Here is a 17,037-nt window from a genome sequence, read left to right as displayed (position 1 = left end):
AGCAGCCGGCACGGCCACTCGGTATCAGTCCCCAGGAAGAGGAAGCCGCGCAGAGACTCATAACTCATTTGGAAAATTGCAACACGACTCTCTCGACACCATATGGTTTCTTCATTTCTGGACTGGTTTGGGGTGGGGGGTGGGGGCTCGAATCCCACAGACCACCACTGAAGGTTCTAGAACCTACATGGTGTGGCACGACCCCTTCCTACCTCCCACTCCTGGCAGCAGCCCGTGAGAAACAGAAATGAAGCATGCGGGCTCAGCTAGGGCAAAAACCACTACCCCATGTAGCCTCTTCCCTTTTTCAAAACGGCTCACCTGGCTTGCAGACAAGTGTTATGTTACTCGTTATCTTCTTGTGGCCACAGTCACTACCATCTGAATATGAGAGCTGAAGATTCCCTCTCTCCTTTGTAGGAGGAGAAATAAATTTGCCTAGATTTTTAAATCCATTTTTATCTGCGGAAAGAAAGGGGGAAAAACAGAAGACACGATTAAAAGTGATGATGACACAGGAGAAGAGGTAGGAACATATCAGCAGGACCCAGCAAGGGTGCTGCGGCCCCATCCCCAGCCTGCCTGGCCTGGCCCCGTGGTTGGTGGGTTTTCTTGAGGGATGGGTTTGGCGGGCAGTGGCTGCCACTCTAGACACCACGGCCACGTCCAGCCTCAATGAGACAGCACAGTGATAATCAACAACGTCCTGTTCCATGGGCACGAGGTCAACAGCAAGCCATCCCATGGAGTAACATTGTTCCCCTGGTTTCTGGGTCTCCGCTCCCCTGAGACACAGGGTCTTTTGAAAGCACAGCCAAGAGGCTAGAGTTTGTCCAGGACCAAAGCAGAAACTAATTGAACTTGTTCAGCAAGCCAGGCAGGTGACTGCTTCTCTCTTGGTTCAGCTGACTTTTACTATCAAGCACTGACACTCTGTCCCAAGTCCTGCTTACACAGATGCATGGGCATGCCTGGACCCGCTTCAAAAGACACATCACCAATTCTGAATGCCAGGGTAATTCCTAAAACCCAGCCTAGGTGCACAATTCTGTATCTAATATTTGTAAACATCCTAATTACTCTCACTGCCCCTCGTTTTCCAGGTGAGTCTTACGTGGCAGACAAGTAACGTGTGAAACATGTGACTGAGCAGTTTCTGCCAAGAAAGCCACAGGACCAACAGTTACAGCTACAGGCACCCCAGGGGTACAAGTATTCTAGGAAGAGTTAAGTGAGATGCCACTTGCCTAAAGCCGTAATTTGTTAACAGTTACAGGCAGTAGAGCTGTTAAAACCCAAAATCAGTTTTATACAAGGTACTGGCAACATTGTTCTTCAAGTTACAAAGTGAAAAGATACTCAACTTCCAGCCTGATTCCTTCTGCTCCCAGTTATGGCATTACCTACCGTCAGGAGTCTCTGGCCAGCTTTATGACAACGACATGCTACAGTTTCTAGAGCTACATTTACCTACATTTGAGTCATCAACTTTTTTTTCCTCCCCATCCCATATCTGCTGAACTCAGAGGAGATTTACATAAACCACAGGAAGACTTTCTCATTTGCTCCAAACTGGATGCAGCCGAGTTCTGCATGCCTTCAGGAAAACCACCACCGGGATCCCTGCTCTGGGCACAACTCACCAACGGAGCACACAGCCGCATCTTCAGGGCAGCCTTTGGCCTGGCCTTCCTGCAACACTCTGTGGCAGATATTAATGAAGAAGTGCTTCTTTCCTATTTCCTCCTCACTGCCATCCACGGCTTCCCAATTCTGTTCCCGTTCTGTAATTAAAAAACAACAAAAAACACTTCTCTTAGCCAAAGGCAGTGATTATTTGTCCATGAGTCACACCATCAATGGTGATTACACCCAAGGAAAAGGTCCCAAGCTCAGCAAGCATGTAGTCCGTAAGCCTCAGGCACTCACGTTTCTGGATGTAGACATACCAGAGACACAGACTCACCAAAATCTTAAGGTTTCTCCTTTCATGTGGTAGAAACAAAGCATGTCAATACCTCCTCAGAAGAGCAGGCTTCACAGGGGAATAGGGACACAGAATCCCACAGCAAAGTTTTCCTAAGCACTGAAGTGTGAAATCAGAGATGCAAAAGCAAATCAGGATGGTAGCCCTTGGCCTGGAAGCAGCAGGGTGATACACCATCAGTAACGCACCCTCCTCCGACCACCAGGGAGGTTAAGGACATCTGCCACCACTTACACACTGGCAGAATGGATGCAGGGCATGCTTTGTTTCTGGAAGATAAGACACATTGGCCCCTAAGCCCCTACAGCTTGTGATCCAGTAATATATTAACAGGATCAAAACTCCACAGGATGGGAAGGGAATGCATGCAAGCACTAAGAGCAGGACCACCAATCACAGGTGTCCCAGACACCATGGCCAAAGGGATGCCTTAGAAATGTGCGTGAAGGGTGCACAGAGATTGAAGGCACTCCTTCCACAGGTAGGATGCCAGGGCTCAAAGGGAAAGCCCCACCACTCATCAGGGGTAACGGTTATTCTGAAGAGCTATGTGCCAATGTCAACCATCAGGAAGGACCCAGAGGTGGCCACGCAAAGACAAACAGGGACAAGGATATGGGGAGAGGGGTGGGTTGACCAGCTGGAAGACAGGCGGACAGTATAAGCAAGCTAGGAAGGAGTTCTGAGCTCATCCTCAGTGGTCGGTGTGAATCCTGTAGGAATCCCCCAGCTGCCCACGGAGCCTGAGCCACGGCATGCGAGCCCCAGCATGTGCCCTGTACGCATGAGGTTTAAAACAACAGTGCTGGACAGAGGGATCTACCAGCATGGCTCAGTTTACTGTAACAAAACTGAGGCCTGTAGAAGGCAGGCAACTCACTGAGGACAACACACAACACTGTGCTCTCTTTCCACCATACAAAGCCCACCTCTTCACAAACACGCAGGCACCAGCATTGACCTGTGGCACCATTCCCAGCTTACCGGGTGAACTACTAATGTACAAAGAACATTAGCTTCTGAGGCAGTTCACCAACACTGAACATTTATAGAGGTCTCGTGTTCAAAATGCAGCTCTTCAACACTCCTTACACGACAGGAATTCCTTTTTCTAATATTATACTGTCCAAACCAGATGGGGACTCAGAACACATGAGTAATCACTCCTACTACATGGGTAATTCTGTGACTCTACGCAAGCATTCTCTCTACCTTAGATGTTATCTCTACAGATGCAAATCACTTCTACTTACAGCTAATTCCAGGGCTGCTAAAAGGGTAAAACTAAAAATGTCCCAACTAGATTCAGTTTCCCTGTTGGGAACTCTGATTCTTAGCACTCGGTGTCTGGGCCCCCCACAAGTTTGAAGAACCTCAGCTGGTGCCTACTGCATAACCAGTGCTCAACGACACCTGCTGAGCAGACTCCACCTCCACCTCGGCAAGTCTTTACCATGAAGCCAGGCCTTGGTGACAGACCTCGTCACTTTGATACGGCCAGGGACACGGCACCCAAGGGCTCCCAACCCATTCTCCTTTCAGGCCCACAAGCATCTGAGGTTAGAGAGGAAATGCTGACCCCACTTTAGAGACAGGAAAAGAGATCATGAGATAAAGGGGGAAAGCACAGGCTGAAAAGAAAGACTGATGCCGGCCACATGGCCCTTCACACCACATGTTCAACCATCAGAGCCCGAAAGGCCAGGGCTGAGGTGGAAGCATGCCTCCTTGAAGGCTGCTGTAAGACTTTAAATTTACCCTTTTTATTGTTTTTAATTGAGATGTAACTGACATAGAATACAGTACTCATTTTTGGTGTAAATGCTATAAAATAATCCCCATGTTTAATGAGCGTCCATCACAACACACAGATAATAAGTCGTGTGTTGGGGGAGAAGCTTTCAAGATCTACCTTCTTAGCAACAAGAATTTAAATCTAAAGTAAAAAACTTTCTAATCACAAAGCACAAGGCCTGGGTCTTGGCAATTTTTACTAAACTATAATAAGATTAGCCCCAGGCATCCCAATGAGAAGAGTCATGCCAACCTCAGACTCAGATATTTTGCCTCCTAATTCGGGGTCATTTCTAATAATTTATACGACTGTGGCATGAGAAGGGGGAAAAGGCCAGGATACAATCAGTTGACAGTTAAAGAAAAAAGCAAGAACATTTCCAAATGTCTTCACAGGGAAAGAGGCAAGAGAATTTTCCCACAAAGCCACGGACAGAGCCCCAAGGGGCCCAAGAGCCCTACCTGAGTGCCGAGCCAGGGCAGACAGGTCATAGCGCTTCTTCCCGTCAATGACGCTGCAGAGGAGATCCTCCTTCTCCTTCACACAGGCGTACTTCGTGTCCCATGTGAAGAAGTAAGTGCAGTCCATCTCCCCAGTGAACACAGGAGCACCTTTCCCATCATTACCTGTGCAATTTAAGGAGGAAACACACAAAAAAACAAAAACACTCCATGATGTGACCAAGACCTAGGAATGTCAACCAGTGACACCAATGCCAACTAGGCAGTTAAACTCAAGTCCCAAAACCCACACATCAGAGGTGTCAGCGATGAGACAGGATTCTTGAGTTTTAGGTAATCACAAACCCATCCACGGCAGGCCTATGTCCCTTCCACCTTGATAAGATGGTCTCATTAAGACATAAGGCTGTTGATAACACGTTCACCAAAGACATGAAATGGGGGGGGAGGGGGAGCCTGGGTGCCTCAGTGGTTGAGCGTCTGCCTTTGGCTCAGGGTGTGACCCAGGAGTCCTGGGATCAAATGCTGCATCGGACTCCCTGCATGGAGCCTGCTTCCCTCTGTCTATGTCTCTGACTCTCTCTGTATCTCTCATGAATAAATAAACAAACAAAAACGACATGAAACGAGTGCCTAATGAGGACTGTGTAAGCCACCAGGCAGGGCTTGCTGCACAAAGGCTGTGGTCAGCCCCCGACAGGCTGGTGGATATCTTCTGGGTTAAATAGGGATTCACCAAAAGGCAGAGGGAGAGACCAGAGCTTGAGCTCTAAGAGCACCACTGGCTTTCAATGTGATTTCGAGGGAGTCCCTGAGATTCATACCTAAACTGAAAAGAAAGAGTCGTAACGTACAACTACCCCCATCGAAGTATGCCAAGAACTACACCACCTCACAAGGTCAGAGGCATGCCTCCAGACACTACAGCACCCTTGACCATCACGCCTTCATCAACATGGATGCCTCCAACACCTACTCTACTCCGTGCTCTGCTCACCCCACCTCCAAGGAGCCCTGGCAGGTCAGCTCTGGTCTGAAAGCCAGCGCTCCATGGGCCACTTCCCTGATCCACGTAGCCTGGGATTCGGCAAACTTTGGTAATTTTTCCCTTACTAGAAATACTATCCCCTCGTCTTTCCAGGCTGGTGGACCGCTGGCACAGAGCTCTGTTTTCCACCCCTTGATGGTTTAATAATCCTCCTCTGGACCTCCTACATGATTTGCCTTTCTTGAGGTCTGGTGCCCTGAAGTGCACAATGTTCTAAAGGAAAGGGAAATAATATTTTGTACAAAGGGCAAATGATGTTTTGATTGCAATTTCTCTTAAATCTTTAATATTATAAATATTATAATTATAATACCAGCGAGAGTAGCTAACCTGTACTGAGCACAATCTAAGCCAGGCACTAAGCATCTAAGTGCTATAGGGGGTCTGCAGAAAACAGGGTCAGGGGTAAATACTTCATATACGTTGGCACATTTAGCCCTATGGCACAGGTACAGTTTTAACCCCATTTTTATAGATTAAGGGGGGGTTAAATAATTTGCCTATGGTTTCATAGCTAGGAAGCAGAGGAGCCAGGATTCAAACGCAGACAGTCTGGACCCAGAGCCAGGATCATAACCATAACCACAAGGCAATACTTCCCTATACTACTGTGGGGTTTTTTTTCTTTTCTTTTTTTTCCTCTTAAACATATGTACTTCAATCCCTTCTTTTTCAGATGCAGCACTCCCAGCTTCTCTCCCGACAACAAACAGCCCACCCTCTCTCGTTGGGAACCCCCCACACTCCCTCCACATGTGCTACCCCACCACCACCCCCCACCGCAATGGAACTTATTCGTCTCTTCACCCCACCTGTGTGACTGAAGGACGACCAGCTTACTCCGACTGGGTTTGTCTGGGTTTGCATTTCGCTATCTGAAAAAAGATTTCTGTTTCCCACAAACGTGAAGTATTTGCTGCGTTTCTCTCTCACCAGGTAAGCCGGCAAATCATTAAATAACACTAGGAATGGTTCTAGTATCGTCTATCCCCATTTGGGAGCTGGTTCTACATCTGAAATCTACTGATGAGGGAGAGCCAGTTTTCAATAACCACTGGTGTGCATCTTACTTGTATTCTTATTTCATTACTCAATGAGTTTTAGAAGAATAGTAAGCTGGAACTCCACAGCTCAAGGGAAAATGGATTCCTCCCATGGAACCAAGTCACTCTCTGCCTACAGCACCATCCCACGTCATGCTGCAGCGAAGACAAAGCTACCTACTCACCAAAATGGCTTAATTCTCCTGGGTGCACAGCTAAGCTGCATTTCCCAGCCTCCCTGCCTCTGAGGTTGGGACATCCCACTTAGTTCTAGCTCATTTTTGACAAAATGCTGCTCCCATTCTGCAGAGTCCTTCAAGGACAAGTTTACAGAAAGCAACAACACGAGATGAGAAGGAAACACAAGGCAGCCCCGCTGCCAGTCCCTCCAGTGACCTGCATTGGCACTAAAGAAATCTTTAACGTAATGAGTCAGCTAAATTTGTGGGTAGCTCCAATATATCGCTCTTCCAAAAACACAATTTAATGTCCTTATCTGATACAATCACCAATAAGTACTGCATTACAGCAAACTAGATGTAAGCCGCTAAAACAAAAGGTTGTATGTAGGTGTATGCACATACAGGCTGAAAGAACAAATGTATGCACCTTTGTGTCTCAAAACGTGTGAGCTCTAGATTTATGAACATAAATAATTCTAGAACATCCAAGTTAAACTATAAACCACATTATATTATATAACCAGTTAACATTCATTCATATACCAAAATTACATTATTACACGTATCCAAACAAAATCCACCGAGGGATTTTTCAATAAGAACTCTAAATTTAAGCCTGAACAAAATAATAACGAAATAACTGTACATACAGTTTGCTCTGAAATTTGAAATACTGAATCACAGAGCTGGGAGCAGTAGTAAATATTTTATATTCCAACTCCAGTGTGAGAACAAGCTCAAAACCTGTCACAAAACATCTAACATCCCCGTCTGGCCTTCCTGCCACCATCCTAACTGGAACAGCCTAGGAAGACGTTGGGTTTTTGGCATGAGGACATCTCTGTGAATCCTGTCAGGTCTGACAAAGGCCCTGGGTCACGGGGAGGAATGGAGGTGGGGTGGAATGTTATGAACCATCAGTGGTGACGTAGAGTTTATATGAAGCAAATTTGGCAAAATATTAGCAACTGTTCAGTAAAAAGTGACAAGCAGATAAATTCTCATTGTAATGTTCTACTTGTGTGTTTGAAAAATCTTTAATAATAAAGATAAAAGAGGAAAAAATGGCCGTTAGCGGTTTTTTTTTTTCAAGCCTTGGCTCATTGAGGCATCGGCATGTTCCAGCACAAGGCTTGAGTGTCGGCGCCTCTCCCCTAGCGGTCGCAGACTATGTACCCTTCTCAATATCCTCCTCACCTGCTGGGATCTTTTTAGATCATTATTCTATCTTCCCAGCATGCCCACATGAGATCAGTGCGCACGCAAAGATCTCAGCCAAGTCATTTATAAAAAGCCCAGGACAGAACGGGGCCAAAAGGGGTAATGACAAGGTCGGAGGGGGACGTGAAGCACAGAAGTTGGCCAACAGCAAAGCAGCTTGGCCAGCAGGGGAGGGTGGGCACCCCGGGGTCCCAAGGCCTGGGCACACAGAGTAAGAAGCAGGGTGCACATCCCAGGCCCGGGGACACAGTAGAGCTGGACTTCAGAGACAGTTCCTCTAAGAGCTTGAGGAGGTGAGGAGGGTGGAAGAAAGATGGGGAGTCTGGAGAGAGCAGCAGGGCATTCAAACAACATGGGAGATGCACCCAAAACACAGTCATTCACCCCCCACCCCAAGGCCTTGGGGATCTATGCTACCTTCTACAGAAAATCCAGCTACTCTGCAGGACATACAAGCTTCTCACTCTCCAGTCTATAGTCCTCTTTAGCCATGTTCTGAGTGCGAAGCTCTGACCTATTCACACCTGCCCACACTCAGGCCTATGCACGAGCTACTCCCTGTGCCGCAAAGACAGTTCCCCACAGCTGCCCAACTTCAGTGTCTGGCTTACTCCTCTCCTCATGGCCCCACAGAGCTCACCAAGCAGCCTCGATCCTCATCACTGCCTCGCCCCCAAACCGCTGATTTGGTGCCACCTTCCTGACAAAGTCCTGGGTGCAGAACCTGTCCACAACCCTGGTCCAGCCTGTGTGACCCGCACCACAGGCCCCATGTTGTCTCCCCGTCTAGGCTTCCAGTCTAAACGCCTGTAAAGGGTACAGCCATTACGGTATCCTAAGGCCTCAGGGTCTCAGCAGATATACAAGACAAACGTATATGGAACAAATCCACTTGAACGTGGAAGTTATCAAAAGGGCCAGCAAAGGGGCACCTGGGTGGCTCAGTGGTTGAGCTTCTGCCTTCAGCTCAGGTTGTGATCCTGGGGTCCTGGGATCAAGTCTCGCATCGGGCTCCCCACAGGGAGTCTGCTTCTCCCTCTGCCTGTGTCTCTGCCTCTCTCTGTGTCTCTCATGAGTAAATAAAATCTTAAAAAAAAAAAAAAAAAAAAAAAGAGCCAGCAAATAAATTCCAGAGTGAGACCAGAGCGCACGCTCCAAGAAGATAAGCAGAGTTAATGGTGAGAGGGCAGGGGAGCCAGGGGGCCAGGGACAGCAGGAGGCTGCTGGAAACGGCAAACGGCACTTTGATTTAAAGTCTTCCCAACTGCTCTACTCCAGGACCCTTCTTTGCCTGCTCCCAAGGCAATTTATTAGAGCCCGGTGCCAATCACAACCGCCCTAACCCCCTTCACCGTCGCAGACGTGAGCTTCTAGAGCACAGTCCACGTCGTGTGCAGCTGCCTCTCCCCAAGCCCCTGGTGAATCACATAGGAACCTGCCTCATGACCACTGGTCAAAGCTCTGCCATAGAAACACAAAAAACAAACAGAACGAATAGCCAAAAAGACCCTCAGGGGTGGGGCAGCCTCTCGAGCTCCTGCGGCTGTACAGCCAGACTGGAACAGGGCCAGCTCCGAAATGAGAGCTCCACGTGGAGGTTCGGTCCGCCTGCATGCACCTAGGCTCACGGCCTAGAGGCCGACAGACTGGCTCTCTGGTGATGATGGGACCCCCACCACCTCCCTCCAGACATGGACTGTGCCCATGATCTTCCAAGATACAGACAGCAGCACAGTTTTTTGAAATGCTCATGCCGCTATGAATGCAAGAAAGCTTCTCTTCAACACTCAGAAAAACCAAACGTTCCACTTAAATTTGCCCTGTGACCTGTTGCAATCTCCACATCCAGCCTCTACCACGGGGCTGCCCGTTTGCAGAAAGGGTCATCTTGAAACTCACTTCGGTCAAGAAGAGCTCTTTTAGTGACCAGCCCTCGAGGGTGGTGAGGAAACCCACACTGCTGGACCCGCACACGCTTCGGTGCAAGCCAGAATTCAAGACAGAAATGCTTTCCCAGCAAGCCCAGTGCCGGGCCCATTCCCAAAATAAACAAGAGAGCAGGGGAAAATGGAAACAGGATGTGTGTGTCGTTGGTGGGGCGGGGTGGCAGGGGTACTCCTACCCGCTACAACACAGCAACCTCGTCTGGGGACCAGAGGTGGCCCTGTCCAAAGGAGAATGTTTGCCTGGTCCATGCCATGAACACACATGCTCCCGTGGCGAGGACAATCGCCGGGCACTCACCTGCGGTCTTATTACACTCAAAGTTGATGACGCTCATCCGCTGGAAGCCTGAGCTGCATTCGTCCCCTCCAAAATATATCAAGGTGAGGTCTCCATCAGAGTATCTAGATGTTTGCAACAAACACACACACAGGTTTGGTAGAACCAGGAAAGGACCTTGAATTGTTACACGTTTCTACATTAAGCCTTTTGCATACCATCAACAAATCAGTACTGACATAAAACAGCAAGCTCTCTGGCCAGCTGGGGAAAAACGTCTAGAGGAAATGAGTTCCAAATGTATGGGCTTGTCGTCCGCGTACTTCAAAGTAATAGCTGGCTGGAAGAAAGGACTGAAGGTTTTGCTGTGAGCATGAAAACTCTTCCACTCTTGTTTTGGATTTTGTACAAAATAAATAAGACCCAAGAAACACAGAGTTTATCTAGCAACTGCCATAAACAGTCTTACCTGAGGAATCCTGCACAATACTCATTTGCAGAGAGCTACGTTTTCCTAACACTTTTGCGAAGATAACTACCAACAGGAATGGTACTGAATGTTTTTTTTTTTTTTTTTTTTTTAGTCATTTCAAACTTTCATGTAATGCTAACGGCATTTTAGATTCTCTAACTGCCAGAGAAAAATCGGAACTCCTCAGGAACACGCACTTTAAAATAAAGGCCGAATCGACTGTAAACTAATCAAATACCTTTCCTACACCGTGATTCCCTACACACAATAGATAATACAATGAGCAGTTTTCACAGAAATAGTCTTATTGGGAAAGCCAGGATCAGTGACAAATGGCAACTCGCCTACGTCAAACATGCAGGAATGTGGGCTCCACAGGACCTGCCTGCACTTTATGGAAACTGGAAGGAGGAAGAAGACAAGGAGAGTCGGTTATGTTTCACAAGAACAGACACAATGCACTTCAAAATTATTGTTTACACACCGGAGGGTCTGATTCTGGTATTTTCCTGCTACTCTGACTTGAGAGGAATCCGACTTTTTCACTTGGCAAACGGCGGCGTCTCTCTTACTACAGAACGGCACTTGGATTTCTCCACAGATATTCAAATAAAACATATATTCCTTTCCATCCGAAGTGTAGTAAGGGGACAATGAAGCTAAAGAAAGGAGAACAGATGAGGAGAGGTTCGGTTACATGCACAAGCGCTAGAGGCTGAGGGGATCACACTTCGGGCACACCTGAACCCCCTTCTGAAACACCCAGTGGCAGAGGCTAGGTGCACCCACCCCCCACAACTTCCCCTTCAAAGTGCCCCTCACCTCCGTCCTGTCTGAGTGGCTGGAGGTCAATGGTGACGTCATGCTGCTCGCTGCTCAGAGAGCAGGTTCTGCTTTCCAGATAATCCCTGTGGCATGCATACTCGGTGACCCACTCGATTTCATAGCGGCAATTGGATTTTGCTGTGAGCTTGGGAATGGTGCCCTATTAGAAACAGTTTGAAAGGAGCAAAATTAATGTTCTTAAATGCAAATTCTCCATGCTTCTGAAAAGCTCAAAGGTACGCTGCTGGGTTTTATGTGCTTCTGTTGCTGTTTCTGAATGATAACTGCCCCTCACATTGTGCGCTCACTTGGTGTAAAACAACCCCTGTTTACTTGCAACCGTTCTCGTCTCTTTCAGAGTCACACTCAAGGTTCAGCCAGTGAGCCTGGCCTGGACTCAACGTCAACCCAATAGCCACAACCTCTGCAAGCAGCCATAACTTGTGAAGGCATTGGGTCTGTTCCCTCCTTTCAACCAGAGCTGAAAGGAGCTGGTCAAACCCCCAAGCTGAGTGGAAATCACTGTGCATGAGTGTATCTGGGGAAATGGTCTGTAACCCCTTTTCTCAGGTTGTCAATGGGGTCTTGGGCACACCTCACCTATCCTTAAATCTGCTCCTGCCCCTGGGGAAAGCCAGGGCATCACCCACTACAAACCCGACTTATGCCACTTTGCTGCCAGAGATCTGCTTTTACAAACAGGAGCTCAGATGCTAGTCTTTGGTGTGATGGGGAAGGAGGCGATCACCGTCGAACAGAGTAGTGTCACCCGTGAACCATCCTCGGGAGAAAGGTTTCACTAGTCTTAGTACCAGGAATAGCCACTCTGCTTCCAGGCAACACCACGCGGCATACATCTCCCGAGTGCCTGCCATGTGCCAAGCACAGTACAAAGTGCCAGGGCTACAAACACGGGCCACAAATTAGTACGATACAGAGCTGCAAGTCCAGGTGACTCAAAATCGAGGTTTAACCACTCGGCTTAGGGCAGTGGGACCCCGAGTGATGGAGTGCCAAGCACTAAGTGAGCAAAGCCAGGTACAAAAGCCCCTCCCTCCCCCCAGGGCAAGGTGCAGTCAGTGCAGTCGCCAGAGCTGGGGGTGGGGTGGGGAGTGACCCAGTGCAGTCTCCAGGGCTGGGGGTGGGGTGGGGAGTGACCGCTCCAGGGCACAAGGTCTCTTCTGGGGTGATGGAAATGTGCTCGTGTTGGATTGTACTGGAGGTTGCACAATTCTGTTAATATGTTCTGTTAATAATGACCATTTCGTTGTACTTGAAACAGGCGAATTTTACAGTATGTCAATTCAACACAGCTTTTCTTAAAAAGATCTATATGATATGGGGAACATTTACTCAAATTCCAGCTCCTAAGAGCATTCAATGAGCCTGAGTAAAGGCTTAAAGGAACCCACAAGTGCTAAGGTGTCATGTGTCACCCAGGTCTGTCCGCAAACGGTGAGGCTGGAAATGGAACCTCTGGCTCCACATATCACAAACCGGCCTCCTTTGCTAATGCCACAAAGTGCCCTGCATCCCACGGAAAAGAAGGGAGGGAATGTCCTAATTCCCCTCGCTGTGGTGGGATGAACCATTTGTCGCTGAACGGACAAGCAGGAAAAGGTAACACTAAAGACCCCCGGCAGCTTAGGACGTCTCATCGGGCTTGAAAGATTTCAAGTCACGTCTGCAGGCACAAAAGGCAAGTGCCCGTAAACATCCCCCCAACGTGTACTTCAGAACTAACGTCGACTGCTGATCTGTGCTAGGCGGACGCCACGTGGCCCTGCAAGTCTGCAGACCTAAAATGGAAAGCTGGCCTGGACTGCACTTTTGTCTCCACATCCCCCACACACGAAACGGGCCAGCTGCCAGCCCGAAACCAGACCAAATTCCATGTTTGTTTGTGGGGAGGGGGAGCACGGTTCCCTCGCCAAAGAATTCAGCTCCTCCTCCATCATTCTATTATGAGGAGACAGAAATAAATTAGAGGAAAGCCCTGCCCTTCCTCCCCAGAGGCTATCTCCCTTCCATCAGCACCCCGCACCTGCTAGAACACTCGAACAGCCACGGACACGTGCAATGTGCCGGGCACGGGCCCAAGGACAAGCAGACTCCAGCCCTACCCTCAAGGAGTTTACGAGTGTGCTGGAAGTGAGTGAACAGCCAGAGGACGAGGACAGGGTCAGGGACCCGCCTGTGAGCATGGGAGGAGGGGATGAAACACTCCACTGCAAGACCCTCAAATAAGAACCTTCCCTCTGGCCGGGACGCTTCTACCTGCATGGCCCCCAAACCCCAGACACTGGCCTGCAGAAGCTCCACTCAGTCTGCATACCATCTGTTCCACTCATTTCTTACTGTTTCTATAAACCAATTAGCTATTTTTACCTTGCCTCATCCTAACAAAGTAGCTAGGAAATCACAGGTTTAAGATTATATACATGGCTTTTCGAATATTCATTCAAACCAGCATTACTATATAATTTTTAAAAAGCTTTCCACGAACCGCTTAAAATCCTCTCACACAAAGTAGAACAAAACACCATCCTGCTTCGATGAACGTAGGGGCCCCTCCAGGTTGTTGAGAAAGAGCACACACCAAGCTGCTGCCCCTGAGACCCTCACACATGCCAGAGAGTCCATCCCAGGAATCACGTCTTCCCAGACATTCCATCACCACATCGTTTTTCGGCTCACGCCCTCCTGCCTCCAGACCCACCGCCCTACCCCCCCTCAGATGTGCTTGCCTCAACAGCCCCCACTAACGTGGGCTGCCATTAATCCTCCTAAGACAAGACACTCACCTCTCTGCGCTCCGACGGGCAGACAAACGTAATCGTCACTGCTGGGCTATGATGGTCACAGAAGTCTAGCTCCCCAGCCCCTTCCTTCACGTAACTCAGGACAAGCCTGAATGACACATGTTGAGAAAATGAGTGTTATAGAAGTAGGAGTTCCCTTCAAATTGATCTGTTGCCCTGGGCATTCAGCACGCTCATTTGAGGGGAAGGGGTAACAGAATTAACACTAAAATATAAAGGAAACTGTAGTACAAAATACCTTAATTTTCACTTTTTTTAAAAAACCTGTTTTTAAGTAAACTTCAATGAATGCTAATTGCTTTTTTAAAAATAAAATGACCAACACGTAAATTTAAATACTAAGAAAAGCTGCTCGAGTAAGACAAATAAGAAAAAACTATAAACGATCGAAGAAAACAAAATAAACACAGCCGAGCAGGCCGAACACATTTCTGGCCACACGGCTGCACGACCACTTCTCCAAACAATAACTCGTAAGTGTAAGCCAAGATCTTCTTTCCTTTAAGCTGAAGACAGCCAAGGGCCCCGGCCACCGTGACCTCCCACAGCCAGGAGGAGCCTGGGCCACCACAGCGCGTGTGGGTCTCCCTGCAGGACGTGCTTGCTGCTCCCAGGGCGAAGGCCAGCCGCAGAACAGCCGAAAACAATGACCTTCCTTTTCTCTGAAGACAAGCTTGAGCTCTCACTCAATGCCTGTGTTTTGCAAAGTCCCCTCTCCCCTGTGAGGAGTCACCCACTTGCCACTTAGAACGGTGGGATGGACTGAACTGTGTTCCCCTACAATTCACATTCCGAAGCCCTAATCCCTGGTACCTCTGCATATGACTGTATTCGAAGGTTTATACAGAGGTGATGAAGCAAAAATGAGGCCACGGGAGCACAGGGGACAGGGGCATGGAGCTAACCAGAAATGACTGGTGTCCATAAACAGAGGACAGCCCAGGACACAGACACACAGAGGAAAAGACATGAGGACAGCCCGGGGAAGGTAGCTGTCTACAAGTTAAGGAGAAACAGCTCTCCTGACATTTTGGACTCCTAGCCTCCAGAACCAAAAGGAAATAAATTTCTGTGCTGAAGCCAGTCTATGGCACTGTTAAGGCAGCCCTGGCAAACTGATACAGACACACATATAGAAACCTCCCAAACATTTTTAAATTTAGGTTATGCTCCAGTGTCTTCTATGGACAGAAGCACCCGCCCTGACACATCACCCGTTCCATGCTAGAACAAGCCACAACAAGGCGTCCACTAAAGCCCCCTGGAATCTAAAGCATGATCCAAGACGTGGTCTGGTGTGACACACTGTAGAAAAACATCCCTCTGATAATTCAAGGTATGAAGGCAGTAGAAGAGCATGTGCCAAAAGCACAGCTTATTATAAGAAACAACCCCCCCGCCACTCCCTGCTGGAACTAGGGTGCGGGCGGTGCCCCAGTCAGAAAGCACACCAGCAAACTGCCCCTCCAGGATGGTGTTCTCCAAGAACAGAGGACTAGGGAGATGGTGTTCTCCAAGAACAGAACTAAGGACACAAAAGCAACTTCATGAGTGACATGGAAAATACCAGAACACACCATAAGGTAGGGGTTATTTCATGAACTGAACACACGTATACATACAGTTGCATCGCAATATACATTTGGGGGGGGGGGGCTATAAAGACAAATGATTAGAAAATCAACAAGCAAAGTGGCCTATGTGACCAGCAGCAATGACTCATGATGTCACAAGCATCGGCAAGGTCTGCTCAGGCAGCACACAGCAAGTGCAGACTCACCTGTCCGTGCTCAGGAGCTTCAGTCCTCCCTTGGGCTGGCCAACGTCAAACGCCTGCTCCCCTCTCACCAGGCAGGCAGCAGTGCCGGGGGGGCAGCCACGCAACTGTAGACTTGAGTCCCGCAGTGAGTCTGTAAAACATCCATCAGACTGGACATCAGAGCTGCTAATCAATCACACTTAACCTAAGGCACAGAAGTTCCTTTAAAACAATTACTGAATTTTTGAAGGTCCTCAAAATAACACAAAGTAGCAGAAGTTTGGAAACAAACAGGAGCTAGGACTCAGCCCCATTCTAAGAGAGGCCTGGGCACACCAGTGACCTCTTCAGATGCATGAAGTGAGAACAGCACTGCCTGCCCTGCAGAGCTGCTGGGAAGTGAAGGCAAGACTAGAAAGCACTTGGTTTGCACTGGTAGGGAAGAGGTACCTGAGAGACAGGGACTATTGATATGCCTGGTGGCTCAGATTTTTAAGTGTCTGCCTTCAGCTTAGGTCATGATCTCAGGGTCCTGGGATGGAGCCTCCCATCAGGCTCCCTGCTCAGCAGGGAGTCTGCTTCTCTCTCTCTCTCCCTCTCTCTGTGCCCCAACCCCCCTCCCCCATACACACACACACTCGTGCTCTCTTTCTCCCTCTCTCGAATGAATAAAATCTTTGGAAAAAAATAAAAGAAATAAAAAAGAAATAGGGACTATAATGTAATTTGTACTCAAGGAATGCCAGTATCCCCATTCCTAAAGATACACTAACCTGAGCATAATCCCCTTCTCCAAACTATAAACCAACTAGAAGATGCAGGCACTCCATGGATCAGTGGGAAGATGAGGAAATTCATGGAAAGAACCTAGAGACCGCTCTGGGTTGAAATCTCTTAACACCACCACTTGCTATCTCTGTAACTTTGCTCTAATTATACAGCTATAGAATTGCAGGTGCATCCCCCCGCCCAAAGGTCTGGGGAAGGACATCTTGATGTGCCTAGAACAATGCCCAGACTTCAGATGACCCGTGGCTTTGCTTGCACCATGGCTGGCATCTACCACAGCAGAGGGTTTACTGGTTTACCAGGCATGTGCCACCCAACTATAAGCTCCATCCAGGGCCGTGACTCAGTGCCTAGCACGTGATAGGAGCTCAAAAAATATTTCCCCCATGAATGAGTAAATATGGCCCAGC

The 17,037-nt window shown here is 48.4% G+C and overlaps 1 protein-coding gene across 1 annotated transcript in view; it reads right to left on the bottom strand.

Moving 5' to 3' along the window:
* Positions 1 to 17,037, bottom strand: part of IGF2R (insulin like growth factor 2 receptor) — a 99,459-nt gene that overhangs the window by 44,421 nt on the left and 38,001 nt on the right. The window contains exons 6-13 of the mRNA XM_077899126.1: positions 15,860 to 15,989; positions 14,062 to 14,167; positions 11,255 to 11,417; positions 10,917 to 11,091; positions 9,982 to 10,085; positions 4,244 to 4,408; positions 1,644 to 1,784; positions 322 to 462 (exon numbers count right to left, since the gene is read on the bottom strand). Coding sequence (XP_077755252.1) covers positions 322 to 462; positions 1,644 to 1,784; positions 4,244 to 4,408; positions 9,982 to 10,085; positions 10,917 to 11,091; positions 11,255 to 11,417; positions 14,062 to 14,167; positions 15,860 to 15,989 — 1,125 coding nt within the window. The remainder of the gene's footprint in view (positions 1 to 321; positions 463 to 1,643; positions 1,785 to 4,243; positions 4,409 to 9,981; positions 10,086 to 10,916; positions 11,092 to 11,254; positions 11,418 to 14,061; positions 14,168 to 15,859; positions 15,990 to 17,037) is intronic.

Source organism: Canis aureus, chromosome 1, assembly GCF_053574225.1.
Source record: "Canis aureus isolate CA01 chromosome 1, VMU_Caureus_v.1.0, whole genome shotgun sequence".
NCBI classification, from domain to species: Eukaryota; Metazoa; Chordata; class Mammalia; order Carnivora; family Canidae; genus Canis; species Canis aureus.
The sequence above is the reverse complement of the archived record's forward strand: the minus strand, read 5'-3'. Positions and strand labels throughout refer to the sequence as shown.